Source organism: Rhinolophus ferrumequinum, chromosome 6, assembly GCF_004115265.2.
Source record: "Rhinolophus ferrumequinum isolate MPI-CBG mRhiFer1 chromosome 6, mRhiFer1_v1.p, whole genome shotgun sequence".
NCBI classification, from domain to species: domain Eukaryota; kingdom Metazoa; phylum Chordata; class Mammalia; order Chiroptera; family Rhinolophidae; genus Rhinolophus; species Rhinolophus ferrumequinum.
Window position 1 is genome coordinate 32,021 of NC_046289.1, and position 18,083 is coordinate 50,103.

Below are 18,083 nucleotides of genomic sequence, written 5' to 3' on the forward strand. Positions count from 1 at the left end.
ATGTGCACAGTTCCCAAGGGCCAGGCACTGCGACGTCTTCCTCTCCTATAATCATGTAATAGCCATGAGTTTGGGACGGCAGGGACTTCTGTGTCATAGATAAATAACCAACCTTCAATAACAGCACTCCTCCTGATGTCGGGTGTTCCTAACTGACGTCACCAATTATTCTATTGTATTAACTTGTTGACACTATTTTCTGAATGTCCAGGCAGAGACTCTGTGGAAATGGCCCTTGTGGTCACTGAGAACCCTCAGCCTCTCCATCAGCTCCATGACTCTCTCTCTAACTTCTCAGGATCTCCAAGTCCCAGGGATAGAAAAGCATCCTCTCAACACTTCCGTCTTCTTGGTCTCCTTGAAGGTCAGGAAGCCAGAGGTGCCCAGGGGTTAGGGCACCACCATCACGTGCACACCGAGTGCACTCTTACAGGATGTGCAGCCCGGGGCCCCTTTCCAGGGGCACATGTGTCCCCAGACCCCAGGACCATCTCCCAGGAAGAAGAGCACACCCACCCCTCACTGCTGTCCAGCTGCCCGTATAGCTCAGCACGTGCAGCTCAGGAAGGCAAACACTGAGGTCTGGGACTGACGGTGATGGGAGGTGAGGGCAGGTGTTCTCCTCCTCAGTCTCCTGGTGGAGACCCAGTGGGCTGTTTGCACAGGGCAGTGACGTGGTGTGGGGAGCGGCAGGCTGGAGAGGACACACCATGCAGCTGTGCAGAATTGACATTGACTTTGAAATACAATTAGGGATCTAACTTATAATATAGACAGATCTGGTGATTCTGGTGGATTGTCAGTCAGTAGGTGTCTGAGGAGAATTAAGGGGCTATTTGAGTTTTCTGCTTCGAGGAACATGCATGTGAACATTTCACTAGATACAATGTGGCTGACAACATAGACTTACATCTTCCCCCTGCTATGTCCACACACCAGTAGATTTAGTATCATTTAATCATATATATTGAGATGGCACATGTCCACGTGTCATCAAAACTGAGCAGTTCCAAATATATCCTCATGGATTCAATGAGTTAAAAATGTTCGTTCCCTCACTGTGGAATCAGTCCCACACTATTGACAGGGTCCCTTGTCCCTGACATGGTGGCTCTTTCCCTACCTGCTAGTCTCCTGCACGAGAAGCCCACCTGAGCTGGGCATCAACACAAGTCCCTCACGTGGGACACTGGGAATGACCCAGAGAGAGGAAAATCGGTGGGGCTGTTCCTACTCGTACTCCTTGCTTCCAGGTCCAATAAAATGCGTATAGACTCAGGTAAGACCTGCATCCTCCTGATCTGTGCCATTTACGATGGTTAACTATGCATCTTTAAAGCTACTACAAGCAAATAAATGGACAGTTTGTAAGGAAAGACTTACAGACAGACAACAACATGCAAAATGTCACACTTATGAAATTACATGTACATGTACCCCGATTCTCTACATTCTTAGGTAAATACTACCATGCAGAAAATCACACATACTCTCATTACAGGAAAGTGGTTCTGAAACCTCACCTGGCACGTCCATCCCTGCCCTGGAGTGGGATGAGGGAGCAGTAGGGTCCATGGGGCGGGTACTGGGGTTCCCTCTCTGATATGTGCCCTTGGACACATCACACGGCTGCTCAGGCTGCCGTGTGCAGCTTTACCTCTGCAACATGCAGGTGGGATTGATACCTCGGTCACTTGCTCTGGGTGCTCACACACAAATGAAATGAGGTCATGGGTGCTGAGCACTCACTCCAGCACCATCCCGTATAAGAAATCATGTTTTCCTGAACTCTCACGTGGCCACCAACCAACCAGGACACTCACGCCTGCATGAGGCCCTGCCCTTGTCTAGGTGTCCAAGCCCGGAGCTCCCTATATGGAAGGAGGACATGCAAATAGGGGCCCCTGTGCTGATGAAAACCAGCCCAGCCCTGACCCTGCAGCTGTGGGACAGGAGCCCCAGCCCCGGGATCCCCAGGTGTCCCCATTCCGTGATCAGGACTGAGCACAGACGACACACCATGGAGTTTGGGCTCAGCTGGGTTTTCCTTGTGGCTGTTTTAAGAGGTAATTTATGGAGAACAGGAGACTGTGACTATGTGAGAGAATATGAGTGAGAGAAACAGTGGCTGTGTGACAGTTTCTGACCAGGATGTCTCTGTGTTTGCAGGTGTCCAGTGTGAGGTGCAGCTGGTGGAGTCTGCGGGAGGCTTGGTGCAGCCTGGGGGGTCTCTGCGCCTCTCCTGTGCAGCCTCTGGATTCACCTTCAGTAGCTACTGGATGCACTGGGTCCGTCAGGCTCCAGGGAAGGGCCTGGAGTGGGTGGCAGTTATTTATGGTGATGGAAGTAGCACATACTACGCCGACTCCGTGAAGGGCCGATTCACCATCTCCAGAGACAACAACAAGAACACGTTGTATCTGCAAATGACCAGCCTGAGAGCCGACGACACGGCCGTGTATTACTGTGCGAGGGACACAGTGAGGGGAAGTCAGTGTGAGCCCAGACACAAACCTCCCTTCAGGGGACAGCGGGGCTGGGCTGCAGGGGGCGCTCAGGACAGCCCGGGGCGCTCAGGACACCAGGGGGCGCTCCAGACCCACAGAGAACAGGTGTTCTCCTGGGTGGAGAAGGGGCTCCTTGTTGGGAGCAGGGATTTCCTCTCAAAGCTCTCAGCTGCCCCCAGGGACAACACTTGCTTCTTCTTTGTGGCTCTGTTTTCTCATACTCTCACTGCAGACAAGTGATGAAGGGACATTGTCTGTTTTCATATGACATATTGCAGTGACTGTGGACCACTCCTCACACATAAAGGTTCCTGTGTGTCCTTTATTTATATCTTGATAAAACGACCATCCTGAAGGCTCTTCTAGAAAGGAGCAGATGAGCTCTTGACAACTTTAAGTAAAATGTCATGTTGACTCTTCAATACACAACAAAATGTGCCCCCTAGCGTGTCTGCTCACATAGGTAGTGATCAGGTTTCATGCTGTTCTCATGCTACTTGATCAGCACACACACACACACACACACACACACACACACGGACTCACACACGTGCACTGACACTCACACAGGCTCACAGACACACACACTCAGACACACACACAGACACTCAACACAAGCACAGAAAAGTCACACACTCAAACTCACACACACACATGTTTTAGAAAAAGAAATACATTCAAACACAAGCCGTCATACAAATGTGTTCTGAGGGCACATGATGTTGCACATGGTTTCCTCTGAAATGTGTCCAGACACCTTCCACCTGTTCATGGACCATCAGCAATATTCTCGGGGCACATGGTCCGTCCTCCTAATATTGTTACTACATGTGCTTTAGAGATGATCTTTTACTGGAATTTGTTTTATTTTTCCCAATACAGTAACAATTATTTTTTTATTTAAATTAAAGTTTACTGGGGAGACAATTGGTAGTAAAGTTACATAGATATTGGGCGTACCATTCTGTAATACCAGAATAAAATTATTATAAATAAAATTATGTCTTCATATCTTCAGAAATGATTGTCACATAAAGTTTTGATAAAATCCATCATCTCATATGGAAATAAGAAAAGAGAAGAAAATAAAGAAAAGAACAAGGAGGGAAAGTGTGCTTTCCTAGTGCTGAGTACTTTGAGGGTCGACTCCCTCACCAACGTCCAACACAGCACACAGCAGTGTTCACTGCAGCCAGCGAGTTGTCCACTACATCCCGGCGCTCACTTCTCCTGTAACTGGAAGTTTGTACCTTTTCATCATCATCATGCACTTCTCCCACTGCCCAGCCCCCACCCACGGTCATGACACATACGATCCCTTTTTGTGTGATTCTCTTTAGATTCCACACATAACTTAGGTCATACAGTGTTTGCCTTTCTCTGTGTGACTTACGTAGTTTACCATTATGCCCTCAAGGTCAATTTATGTTCCTGCAAACAGCAGCATTTCCTTCTTTTTATGGCTGAATACTATTCCATTACACATACTTTATTCACTCACTTGTTGATGGACACTTAGGTTGTTTCCATGTCTCGGCTATGGTACATAATGCTTCAGTAAACATGGGAGCACAGATAACTCTGCGACATGGTGACTTTGTTTCATTTAGATAAATACCCAGAGGTGGGATTGCTGGATAATACGATAGTTTTATTTTTAATATTTTCAGCAACGTGCATACTGTTTTCTGTAGGAGCTGCACCCATTCATTTACCACTAATAGTGCATAAGGGGTCCCCTTCCTGCATATCTATTATCTCTTTTTTGTTGTTGTTAATACAGACTTTTTCCTTTTTTGTGATTTTGCTCTTTTTTTTCCTGGGGTTCAGTGTTAGAGGTTCTTTTACAATCTAGATATTATCACACTATCAGATGTATAATTTGCAATTATTTTCTACCATTCAATAAGTTCCTTTTCATGATGTCCATTGTGTCTTTCTACTGCACATACAATTTCGAGTTTCATCAATCCCGATTTGTCTATTGTTGTGCTTGTGTCCTTTGTTTTCCTATCATATTGAATAAACTATTGCCAAATCCATTGTCATGAAGCTTTCCTTTGTGTTTTCTCTAGGGATTTTATACGTTTGCGTCTTATATTCGGGTCCTTCAACCATTTTGAACTAATTTTTGTATATAGAATATGACAAGGTTCAGTTATATTCTTTTGAAGGAGAATATTCGGTGATCCCAGCACCATTTCTGGATGACACTGCTCTTTTTCCATAAGGTGATCAAAGAATGCAGGAAAATAAAATGACAAAATTCAACATGGCTTCTGATTTATAAAAAACCCATGCAACACACTGGGAATAGAAGGAACTATTGCATATAATACAGGCCCTGTATGAAGTGCACACATAACTTCATTCTCCACAGTGAAAGAATAAAACCTTTCCCTCGAAGACGAGGAGTAAGACAAAGATGCCACACTCTCCACTCCCATCCATCACAGGGTGCAGGTCAGACCCAAAGAAATTTCACCAAAAAATTAAAAGAAGGCTCCAAATTGGAAAGAACGATGTACAATTAGCATTGTGACACAGGACATGATGTCATATGTGGAATACATTTTACCCCATTAATGAAATGGAGTTTCCCTCAGCAGAAGAGTTTAATGTGTGTGTGGATTTGCTTTACATTGTATATGAGTTTGCTGCATTCACTGGACACAGCAGTAATTTAATGCAGATCTGAGTTAACAGTTTGTGCTTGAGTCTGTCCCTGTGTGTGTGAGTCCATTCGTGTGTGTGTGAGTGTGTGTGTGTGTGTGTGTGTGTGGCCAAATTGCAGGGTAATAATATTTTCATTTGTATCTATCACCAGTCCATCTTTTGATATCAAACAGTTTTATTTGAGAAACTCTCCTTGTTACGTGCAATTACCTCACTTCAAAGAAAGCAATTTATTCGAAGCAATTCCTTCTTCATCATAAATTCAGTGTGTAACCAAATGTAGGTCCATATGCTCTTCCCAGGACTCTGAAACATGGATTGACCCGAGGATATAGGGAACTTAGTTGTCACCCGGTCATTCTGTGAGAGGCAGTGACATGAGTCCAGGTGTGACCTTGACTGACACTGCAGCCCTTTGCAGGCTTCCTCCAGGCTCTTCCTGACGCTGAGCGCACTGTGCCTGTGCAGTATTCTAATAGCACTGTCACTCTGGCACGTTTCATGCTCTTGGCCCTGAAACCTGAAGCAATAGACCCCACAGAAATCGCACGTGTTTAATCACGACAGAACTGTGGGTTCACAGCAACATTACAGGACAGGGAGTGGCCACAGTTATGGAAAATCATGGAGCTCAGAACGGCCAGCACGGAGGAGCATACAGAGCACTGGATGCCCTACAATGTCGGGGTCACGGGGGAGAAGAGCGAAGGCCGACGTGAGGTCACTGAGCCCACAGAGGTGACTGTGCCCCCTGACGAGGTCCACGTCGGGACCACCCTGTGGGATGCACACGCAGTGGGAACACGCCCAGGAGCTGCACTTGTTCACACAGTAAGTGTGAGTGATGTGTCCACTGACCCTCCGTCTCCTAACCACAGGGAAGCTCGGACACGACAGCGGGCTCAGCCTCCTGCTCTGCCCAGGCTCACACCTCAGCCCTGGAGGCAGGAGGAGCACCGTCCAGCCAGTTCTCCACTCCCCCTCCTCAAGGACAGGACCCCCAGGGCGAGGGTCCCTGGAGGGGCGTCCACGCAGAGGACACTATCTGTGGGAAGAGGGGTGTCCCAGCCCAGACTCCATCCACCCACTGGGCACTTCTGAGGACTTGTCTCCTGACACCCAGTCCTGAGTCGGGTCCCCATGCAGAGCAGACGTGGAGCCCACACCCAGGGCTTGCTTCTCCTACAGCACAGACTCGCTCCCCTACTGCACAGACCTGAGTCCCCCACAGGGGTCAGCACCGTGTGACACCATGCAAATCTCCCCATCCCCCTCCGTGGATTGAAAAGCCGAGCCCTGGCCTGGGGCAGTGACTGTGCCCCACCATGGACACGCTCTGCTCCACTCTCCTGCTGCTGACCGTCCCTTCCTGTGAGTGCTCCGGTTAGGGCCTCAGGGATGGAGGGACTCCAGTTCTCGTCCAGAAGTAGCTTCACCTTTCTCGTGCTTTCTCCACAGGGGTTCTGTCCCAGGTCACCTTGCAGGAGTCGGGTCCTGGGCTGGTGAGACCTACCCAGACCCTTACGCTGACCTGCTCCTTCTCGGGGTTCTCACTGAGCACTAGTGGTATGGATGTGAGCTGGGTCCGTCAGCCCCCTGGGAAGGCCCTGGAGTGGCTCGCAACCATTTGGTGGGATGATGGTAAGTATTACAGCCCATCTCTGAAGAGCCGGCTCTCGATCTCCAAGGACACTTCCAGAAACCAGGTGGTCCTAACAATGACCAGCATGGACCCTGCAGACACAGCCACGTATTTCTGTGCACAGAGGCACAGAGACACAGCCCAGGGGGCTCCTGTACAAGAACCCAGGCTGGGCCTCAGCTGGGCCCCCACGTCTGCAGCACAGGAACGTGTGGCACATGACATTTCCTGCCAGGCTCTGGGGTTCCTCCCCACCCACAGCCTCAGAGCCCCGTCTTCCTTTCTCTTCTCTCCTTAGAAGACCCACGGCCCTGTGAGTGCTGCATGCAGGTGAGAGGTTGAATTCTGTTTCATCAGCATTCAACCTGACAAGGTCAGGTACGTGGACACAAGATCACCCACAGGATGCTGCTGTTTCACGGGCTGCTGTCCCTGTAAGTGACAGAATACAAACAAACACAAGGTCATCTTTGATTAAAATCTGGATTTCATGTTGAAGTAGCATTAGCTCATAAGAAATCCGAATGAATTCCCAGGTGTCATATCCCAGCTTCTGTTGCCATGAAGAAGAAAAAGTGGCCCAAAATGCACGAATAAATACTGTACGAAATGACAGCACAGATGGACGGTGCTCTCCTCATGGAGTGACTGACAGTGGCCGTGCACAGCTGATGGTCAGTGGTGTCACACGGGAGGTGTGACACATAAAACTTGCTCCAGGAACTTGATTTTGTGCTCAGAGAGCCATGACAGGCCACGATAGTGATACATTTAAACCTGGAAACAGAGATGCCTAAGTTTGACACCAGAAGCACATGTATTACATCTGACAAGCAATCTCGCAGAAAAGATACAGCAAAGCATCTCTCAGTGCGTCTCAAGTTAAAGTTTGAGCGTGAAATTAGAATTGTCGTCATTTAATGAAGACCATACCATGAAGAAGAATCACCAGAGTCTACAAATTAGTAAAGAAATAAGGTGTTAACACATGTGAATGAGTGACTATGTCACCACTTTAAGACATCAGAAATTTTTTAGATAAATTGCAAATGATGAAATTATTTACAGACAACTAATAATCATGACAATTATGTTTGTCAAAACAGGTCATACAGCCAGGCCAACTGTCAGTGCGGGGACACTGTCCATGTGCTAGTTACAGAGACGAAAGGCAAATTTGGAGTTCCTTAACATGAAATTCAGTGTGTGTGTGTGTCTGTGTGTGTCTGTGACCTACTGACGACCAGATGTGGAGTGGGCTTTCAGCTCCATGAGTCTGCACCTGCAGATACAGTCGGATGTGACCTTCAACCAGAGGAACCTAAACGAGCTGAGAGGTCCACAAAGCCCCCTGAGCTTGTGGACTCAGGGCTCTGTCAGTGCATCTGGCATCCCCAGGAAGAGACTCCTTGGTGGTGTCATAAGCTACTTGCTTGGGGACAATCTACAGTGCATTGGGGTTTAGTGAGGCCAATTCACTATGTCTAAAAATGAGGTCAAAGCTTGTGGTATCTCTGAGGGAGCATTGTGAGGTCAGGTCACAGACATTTAACACAGGACTAGAGACACTAGAGGTCATGCCCTGTGAGCCCTGACAGAACCCGACCCTGCAGGACACAGGCTGGGCTGCAGGGGGCGCTCAGGACCCACGCAGCAGGGGAGGCAGCCCCAGGAGCAGGTGGGGAGAGGAAAGGAAGGGGCGTCCTCTGAGGGCCTGGGGCTTCCTTCCTCTTTAAAAAGGAAAAAAACATTTAAAACAAGATTTGTGCAAGTACTGCTGAAGTGTCTAAATATCCTATTCAATTGGGAGTGTTTACCAAATATAATGGGCAATAAAATCAAATTAAAAATGGGGTTTCTACAACTCTAGGATGTATTAAGAGCAACAATCTGAATGATGAGGATGGTTTTACACTTTGAAATTTTCAAAATTCTGGTATACACACTGAACATAGGATTCAGTCAATCAGATCAAAGAGCATAACAGGCTCAGGTGGTCATTCAAAGGGGGGTTCTCAGTGAGGATCACGTCCTGGAGGATTTGTTCCTCAGTGGGAACAGCTCTGTCTGCACAGATTCAGGGATCTGCAGAGGACACAATCCTATTCCAGGGATTGGGACTTGGACCCTCAGACGCCCACTGAACACGGTCCTGCGTCCTCGATCTTCTCTCAGTTGGGCCAAGTCTTCAGCTATGAAACCCTCTGCTCATGAATATGCAAATGAGCTGAGGTGGGCGGGGTTAAATACGCACGTGTCTGGGCCCTGAGAGCATCGCCCCACAGCCACACGCTCCCCTACAGACGTCCTGACAGCACAGCCCTCACCATGGACTGGAGATGGACAGTCCTCTTCCTGGTGGCAGTGGCGACAGGTAAGGGGCTCCCCAGTCCCTGGCTGATGAGGGGACCTGGGCCAGTCACGGGGGATCCACCCACTCTTGTCTCCTCCCCACAGGTGTCCACTCCGAGGTCCAGCTGGTGCAGCCTGGGGCTGAGGTGAGGAAGCCTGGGGCCTCCGTGAAGGTGTCCTGCAAGGCTTCCGGATACACCTTCACCAGCTACGGGATGCACTGGGTGCGACAGGCCCCGGGACAAGGGCTTGAGTGGATGGGATATATCTACGCTAACAGTGGTGGTACAGACTACGCACAGAAGTTCCAGGGCAGAGTCACCATCACCGCAGACAAATCCACCAGCACAGCCTACATGGAGCTGAGCAGTCTGAGACCTGAGGACACGGCCGTGTATTACTGTGCGAGGGACACAGTGAGATGACCCACATCCTGAGAGTGTCAGAAACCCTGAGGAGAGGGCAGCTGTGCAGGGCTGAGGAGACGACAGAGGCAGCTGGGCACAGCCTGTCTTTGACTTAGGGTTATGGATAGAGAGATGAAGGAACTGCATTCGTTAATTATTTATGGAATATTTTCAGTTCTGTGTGAGAAACCAACTCCCAACAGGAGAAAAAATATTAAACTTTCTGTAATGTTTTCTAATTTTCACGGTATAAATGTGACCATGATGGTGGCTGAAACATGACATCCCTGAACTCAGTCCTCAAAAGATTCCAGAATCTTCTCCTTGGAGCAGTCGCAGGCGGCTCCCTCTCTGTGGTCAGAGAAGATAAACTGCATCACAGTCTATGGGTCACGGCAGGAAGCAGAATGGAGGACAGAGAACACAGAAGCTCTGAGATATGTCCCTGCCCCCAAATAGTCATGAGAACACAGGCACCCACAGTCGTGTGTGGACGTGTAGGACCTGCACGTTGGTGTCTCTGGAAACTGTCCCAAAACATCACAACTCGGGTTTGAAAGACAGACTTATCCTCTTACTGTTCAGAAAATGAGCTAAACTGGGTCTACATCACAGTGTCCCCAGGATGGTGCGTCTCCCAGAGGCTGCAGGGTCTCGTTCCACCATCAGAGCTGCATCCCTTGCATTTGGGGCTCATGGCAGGTCCCTACACGTCCCACCCAGCAGCATGTGGCCTTCTTCCCTGGAGCAGAATCTGCCCCCACCTTGTTGTTCCAAGGACGGTGTGTGGCCATCAGTGTCCATACAAGAGGTCCATTCAGTCTCCATTTCAAGTATTTCAATGTATCATACTTTCAAAATGTCTTCTATTTCTGGGTTCAAGACCTTGATACCTTAGGAGCCCACCCTTGGAGCAAGGACAGCCTCTTACACAGGGGAGATTAATTTCTTCCATTTGAGGACAGAACGAGAGTCCACGTGCCCTTCTTGCTCTGGCTGCTTTTCAAGTAACTCATTCTAAATGAATTACACCCCATTGTGGGATATCCTGGGGAGCCTGCCCTGGTCCCCAACAGTTTTATCCTCTGAACGTCCCTGAAAGTGTCATGTAGTGAGAGCTGGACTGATGGCTGTGGAGAGAGAGAACGGGTGGGAAGCTGAGTGCTAAGACATCTGCAAAGGAGAGAAGGAGACAGAACGAGGATGGACAAACAGGAAAGGACACTTTGCAGCTCTTTCCGCAAACCCATCAGACTAGTCCCCATCCCTGGGGACAGGCCAGTGCAATGACAACTCTGCATCATTGATCTGATGGAAAGTGTGAACGATCCTTTTAACAGATTGAGTGAGATTCCATGTGTCCCGTTCACTTTACAGAAAAGCATCATTTTCATCAGTGACGACACAGGTTCCTCCTCCTGGGTGGTCAGTGTACCTGCGGCACCACAGAGACTCGGGGGTTCACGCCCTGCAATTTGCACAGTGGTGGGAGCTCTCGTTCCATTGCCCTAGACAGACTTAAGGTCACTTCTTCCAATTCATAGTCTCCAAAGTGTGGGAATCAGCCCCTCAGCGCTGAAAAGAACTTGGACTTGTGATATGCAGGTGGACTTCCTGCCATTCTCACATGGCAGGTGTAAGGGGCACAACTTATGAACACAGGGCCCTAAATGTGTAATGTGGCTGCTTTCAGGGTGGCGTGTGGAGGGACAGAAGGAGCCATAAACCCGAGTCCATGTCATCCTGACCATTTTGGTGGGATCCCTTTAATACTTTAATCATACACACAAAATAAAGGATCTTGGCTCACAGACAGGGTCACAGTCGAATCTGTAGTTCTCAGGATCTGAAGTATTTCTTGAGTCACGTCAGTGTCTCCAGACTCCACGTGCTGTGTCGGTGTGTGAGAGCACAACGGTTGTGAAATAGCTGCTGTAGACAGCCTGTCATTGGTCTGCGGTAGCTGTAAAGCTGTGTCCCGTTGCCTTGCCGAGCCACTCCACAGGTTGGGTGCACACACACACACACACACACACACAGTACGTGGTATCGGGCTGCTGACTCGGGAGCAGCTTCAATAACCGAGTCACATGGGGAAGGTGGATGAGCCACCAAACACCTGGTGAGCTGGCAGGAACCTGGGCCCAGAAGGTGGGGCTACAGTCACTTAGTCTTGGGAGGTTTGGACATGCCACCTGTGGGCTCAGACCACAGAGTTTGAGTGCAGTGCTGTCCTGATCTGTCACCAGGAACGTCCAGTATCATATCTGCTTCCAGTGCTCAGGGGACGTTTCTCTCCTGTGCCTCCCTCCAGGTAAGCACAGTCCCTGAGCTTTTTTAGAACACCCTGGGCCCGACTGACTCAGCAGCAGAAGAGGCCGAGTGATGTCTGTGTTGTCATGGACACCACACCCTGTCTGTCACAGGCATGTCCCCAGTACACCAGGTGTTCACATCGGCATGAACACAGCCTGGTGCTTTTGCACTATTGAGGTGTCAACATAACCAGCCATCACATTGGTTAGTTAATGTCACCAGGGTTTGGTAAACTCGCATAAGAGGGCGTTTGGTGTCTGCACAACCTGTTGAAAAAGAGACAGTTAATTAGTGCAGGACACAGGTTGAAAAGGAGTCATAGTGGAAACGCAGAGACGAAGGTGGATAGAAAGAGACAAGCACTCCTTAGTCAGCCTTAGAGTAAATAATAGTGTGAGAGGTGTTAACTCATAAGAGAACTGATTCCTGCATTTTCACAGAGTGTCCCTGACGGTTATTTTAAGGAAGAAGTGAAAGCCAAGTCTCCCGACCTGTGACCTGGGGAAAGCTGTCACATCATGGTGCCATCTATTCTGGGGTCTGGCCAGTGGCCCTGGCAGTGCCAGGTTTCAGGTCACCTGCAGGGACAGCCTCCAGTGGTCTTGGGGTGATGCCCTGGGTCTATTTAGAGTGGGCTGCATGGATGCAGGAGGCCTTCCCTGTTCCATGGATGGCAGTGCAGGTGGTCAGCAGCCCCGCGTAGGTCCTTCCCAGGGAGCTGACCCCGTGTTTTCTTCTAAAGACCTGATGGACACCTTGTCCTGGGTCAAATGGACAACAAGGCTTGCTGGTCAGGGGAGGTCACACCTCTTACCTGCTGGCGACATGCCTCACGCACAGTAGGTAGCTGTGCACTTAGCCTTTCACCGCATCGGATCGTTCATTAAACTCCTATTATGTGCACTTAATCCAGGAAATTTAGGGTGACCATTGCCAGCAGACCCCGGTTCCCTGAAGTCTATTTCAAGAGGGATCAATCCAGGTCCCCTGGGTGTGAGTCATGTTTGCTTTTCTTGTATTTGTCAAAGGGGTCACATTTTGAGGCCGAGTGTCAGTGCAGGGACAGTGCCCATGTGAAACTACACTGAGGAAGGCAAATTTGAAGTTCCTTAGCTCAAAAATCAGTGTGTGTGTGTGTGTGTGTGTGTGTGTGTGTGTGTCCTACTGACGATCAGATGTGGAGTGGGCTTGCAGCTCCGTGAGTCTCCACCTGCAGATACAGTCAGACGTGACCTTCATCCAGAAGAAGCTAAAGGAGATGAGAGGCCCCCTAATCCCCTGAGAGGTTGTGGGCTCAGGGGAGTGTTGAGTGTGTCAGTGCATCTGGCAGCCCCAGGAAAGGTCTCCTTGGGAGTTTTATAAAACTTTTGTTTCAGGTCTCCCTGCAGTGTCATTGGGGTTTAGTGAGGCCAATTCACTATTTCCAGAAATGATGTCAAAGCTTATGGCGTCCCCGAGGGAGCATTGTGAAGTCAGGGCACAGACATGTAACACTGGACTAGAGATGCTAGAGGTCACGCCCTGTGAGCCCTGAAAGGACCCTCCCTTGCAGGGTGCAAACTGGGCTGCAGGGGGCGCTCAGGACCCACCAAATAAGAGCTGCAGCCCAGGAGTAGTTGGGAAGTGGGAAGGGGAGGGGCTTCCTCGGAGGGACTGGGGCTTGCCACCTCTTTATGTAAAAGAAAAAATTTTAAAACAAGGTTTGTGCAAGTACTGCTGAAGTGTCTGTAAATATCCTATTCTGTTGGGAGAATTTACCAAACATAATGTGCAATAAATTCAAATTTAAAATGAGTTTCCATGATTCAAGGCAAACACTGAGGTCTGGGACTGACGGTGATGGGAGGTGAGGGCAGGTGTCCTCCTCCTCGGTCTCCTGGTGGAGACCCAGTGGGCTGTTTGCACAGGGCAGTGACGTGATGTGGGGATGCTGCAGGCTGGGGAGGACACACCAGGCTGTTGTCAGAATTGACATCGACTTTGAAATACAATCAGGGATCTAATTTATATATAGACAGATTGGGGATTCTGGTGGATTGTCAGTCAGTAGGTGTCAGAGGAGAATTAGGGGTTATTTTAGTTTTCTGCTTCGAGGAACATGCATGTGGACATTTCACTACATACAATGTGGCTGACAACATACACTTACATCTTCCCCCTGCTATGTCCACACACCAGTAGATTTAGTATCATTCACTCAATTATATATTGATATTGGCACTTGTCCATATGTCTTCAAAACTGAGCAGTTCCAAATATACCCTTGTGGGTTCACTAAGAGTTAAACGTCTTCGTTCTCCCACTGTGAAGTCACAGCCCCACACTACTGATAGGGTCCCTTGTCCCTGCCATGGTGGCTCTTTCCCTGCCTGCTAGTCTCCTGCACGAGAAGCCCACCTGAGCTGGGCATCACCACAAGTCCCTCAGCTGGGACACTGAGAATGACCCAGAGAGAGGACAATGGGTGGGGCTGTTCCTACTCGTGCTCCTGCTTCCAGGTCCAATAAAATGTCTATAGATTCAGGTAAGACCTGATCCTCCTGATCTGGGCCATTTACTGTGGTGAAATATGCATCATTAAAGCTACTACAAGGAAATAAAGGGACAACTGGTAAGTAAAGACAGACAGACAATAACATGCAAAATGTAATACTCATGAAAATACAGCTGCATTATTAGGTAAATACTACAATGCAGAATATCACATGTGTTTTTATTACAGGAAAGAAGTTCTGGAACCACACCTGGCATGTCCATCCCTGCCCTTGAGTGGGATGAGGGAGCAGTGGGGTCCATGGGGAGGGTACTGGGGCTCCCTCTCAGCTGATATGTGCCCTTGCACACATCACACAGCTCCTCAGGCTGCCGTGTGCAGCTTTACCTCTGCAACATGCAGGTGGGATTGATACCTCGGTCGCTTGCTCTGGGTGCTCACATACAAATGAAATGAGGTCATGGGTGCTGAGCACTCACTCCAGCACCATCATGTGTAAGAAATCATGTTTTCCTGAACTCTCACGTGGCCACCAACCAACCAGGACACTCACGCCTGCATGAGGCCCCGCCCTTGTGTAGGTGTCCAAGCCTGGAGCTCCCTATATGGAAGGAGGACATGCAAATAGAAGCCCCTGTGCTGATGAAAACCAGCCCAGCCCTGACCCTGCAGCTGTGGGACAGGAGCCCCAGCCCCGGGATCCCCAGGTGTCCCCATTCCGTGATCAGCACAGAGCACAGACGACACACCATGGAGTTTGGGCTCAGCTGGGTTTTCCTTGTGGCTGTTTTAAGAGGTAGTTTATGGAGAACAGGAAACTCTGAATATGTGAGAGAATATCAGTGAGAGAAACAGTGGCTGTGTGACAGTTTCTGACCAGGATGTCTCTGTGTTTGCAGGTGTCCAGTGTGAGGTGCAGCTGGTGGAGTCTGGGGGAGGCTTGGTGCAGCCTGGGGGGTCTCTGCGCCTCTCCTGTGCAGCCTCAGGTTTCACCTTCAGTGACTATGGCATGAACTGGGTCTGCCAGGCTCCAGGGAAGGGCCTGGAGTGGGTCTCATACATCAGTTATAATGGTGGTTACATAAACTACGCCGACTCCGTGAAGGGCCGATTCACCATCTCCAGAGACAACAACAAGAACACGCTGTATCTGCAAATGACCAGCCTGAGAGCTGACGACATGGCCGTGTATTACTGTGCGAGGGACACATTGAGTGGAAGTCAGTGTGAGCCCAGACACAAACCTCCCTGCAGGGGACAGGGGGGCTGGGCTGCAGGGGGCGGTGAGGACACCAGGGGGCGCTCGGGACACCAGGGGGCGCTCCAGACCCACAGAGAACAGGTGTTCTCCTGGGTGGGGAAGGGGCTCCTTGTTGGGAGCAGGGATTTCCTCTCAAAGCTCTCAGCTGCCCCCAGGGAGAACACTTACTTCTTCTTTGTGGCTCTGTTTTCTCATACTCTCACTGCAGACAAGTGAAGAAGGGACATTGTTTTCAGATGACATATGGCAGTGACTTGGAACCACTCCTTCAACAAGTTCCTGTGTGTCCTTTATTTACTTCTTGAAAAAAAAACATCCTGAAGGCTCTTCTAGAAAGGAGCAGATGAGCTCTTGACAACTTTAAGTAAAATGTCATGTTGACTCTTCAATACACAACAAAATGTGCCCCAGAGTGTGTCTGCTCACATAGGTAGTGATCAGGTTTCATGCTGTTCTCACGCTACTTGATCAGCACACACACACACACACACACATACACACACACGGACTCACACACGTGCACTGACACTCACACAGGCTCACAGACACACACACTCACACACACACACAGAGACACTCACACACAAGCACAGAAAACTCACATCCTCAAACTCACACACACACAGGTTTTAGAAAAAGAAATACATTCAAACACAAGCCGTCATACAAATGTGTTCTGAGGGCACATGATGTTGCATGTGGTTTCCTCTAAAATGTGTCCAGACACCTTCCACCTGTTCATGGACCATCAACAATATTCTCGAGGCACATGGTCCGTCCTCCTAATATTGTTACTATTTGTACTTTAGAGATGACCTTTCACTAGAATTTGTTTTATTTTTACCCACTACAGTAACAATTATTATAAATAAAATATTTCTCCATATCTTCAGAAGTGATTACCACATAAGTTTTGATAAAATCCATCATCTCATATGGAAATAAGAAAAGAGAAGAAAACAAAGAAAAGAACAAGGAGGGAAAGTGTGCTTTCCTTGTGCTGAGTACTTTGAGGGTCGACTCCCTCACCAACGTCCAACACACCACACAGCAGTGTTCACTGCAGCCAGCGAGTTGTCCACTACATCCCGGCGCTCACTTCTCCTGTAACTGGAAGTTTGTACCTTTTCATCATCATCATGCACTTGTCCCACTGCCCAGCCCCCACCCACGGTCACGACACATACGATCCCTTTTTGTGTGATTCTCTTTAGATTCCACACATAAGTTAGGTCATACAGTGTTTGCCTTTCTCTGTGTGACTTACATAGTTTAACGTTATGCCCTAGAAGTCCATTTATGTTGCTGCAAACGGCAGCATTTCCTTCCTTTTATAGCTGAATAGTATTCCATTACACATACTTTATTCACTCACTTGTTGATGGGCACTTAGGACAAAATTCAACATGGCTTCTAATTTAAAAAAAAATCATACAACACACTGGGAATAGAAGAAACTGCTGCATATAATACAGGCCCTGTATGAAGTGCACACATAACTTCATGCTCCACAGTGAAAGAATAAAACCTTTCCCTCGAAGACGAGGAGAAAGACAAAGATGCCACACTCTCCACTCCCATCCATCACAGGGTGCAGGTCAGACCCAAAGACATTTCACTCAAAAATTAAACGAAGGCTCCAAATTGGAAAGGAAGACGTACAATTAGCATTGTGACACAGGACATGATGTCCTATGTGGAATAAATTTTACCCCATTAATTAAATGGAGTTTCCCTCAGCAGAAGAGTTTAATGTGTGTGTAGATTTGCTTTACATTGTATATGACTTTGCTACATTCACTGGACACAGCAGTAATTTTATGCAGATCTGAGTGAACAGTTTGTGCTTGGGTCTGTCCCTGTGTGTGTGAGTCCATTCGCGTGTGTGTGTGTGTGTGTGTGTGTGTGTGTGCGTGTGTGTGGGAGAGGCCAAATTTCAAGGTAATAATAGTTTCATTTGTATCTGTCACCAGTCTATCTTTTGATATGGGAAAAAAACAGCGCAAGGAGCAGCTGCTGGGAATGCAGAAAGGCACCTCCTGCATCCTGTGTGTTCATGCATTTTATCACCTTATCTACTTTAACAGGTTTCCACATCTTTACACACCTTTCCTGCTGGGGAGAGACAGCTCCTCGTGGGCACCCAGTCCTCAGAGGTAGCACAGCCCAGGCTGGAGCAGGCCTTTCACACACAAACTCACCCACCCAGAGCACCGCCTCTCTCTCGCCGGCACGCCAGGACACACTTCTCTGCCTTCATTATCCCAGGCCCAGGTGCCCGGCACAGGGACACGCCCCTCATGTCTGAGCCCACTGACATTACTCAACCTGGTCCATCCAAAGCTGATCACCTGCCTGCCCCTCCTTTCCCAGGGAAAGGCCAGTGAGACCAGGTCCTCAACTGCTTCTTGCTCCCTGTCTCCTGCCT

At 48.8% G+C, this 18,083-nt stretch overlaps 2 gene segments (V, D, J or C); both read left to right on the top strand.

The window, feature by feature from the left end:
• Window positions 1-1,822: 1,822 nt before the first annotated feature.
• LOC117024087 (immunoglobulin heavy variable 3-11-like) lies at window positions 1,823-18,042 on the top strand. The segment is given in 3 exon segments: window positions 1,823-2,066; window positions 15,294-15,620; window positions 18,029-18,042. Coding segments are annotated over 3 exon segments (519 nt in total).
• Window positions 9,090-9,602, top strand: LOC117023380 (immunoglobulin heavy variable 1-3-like). The segment is given in 2 exon segments: window positions 9,090-9,199; window positions 9,283-9,602. Coding segments are annotated over 2 exon segments (366 nt in total).
• Window positions 18,043-18,083: the final 41 nt, after the last annotated feature.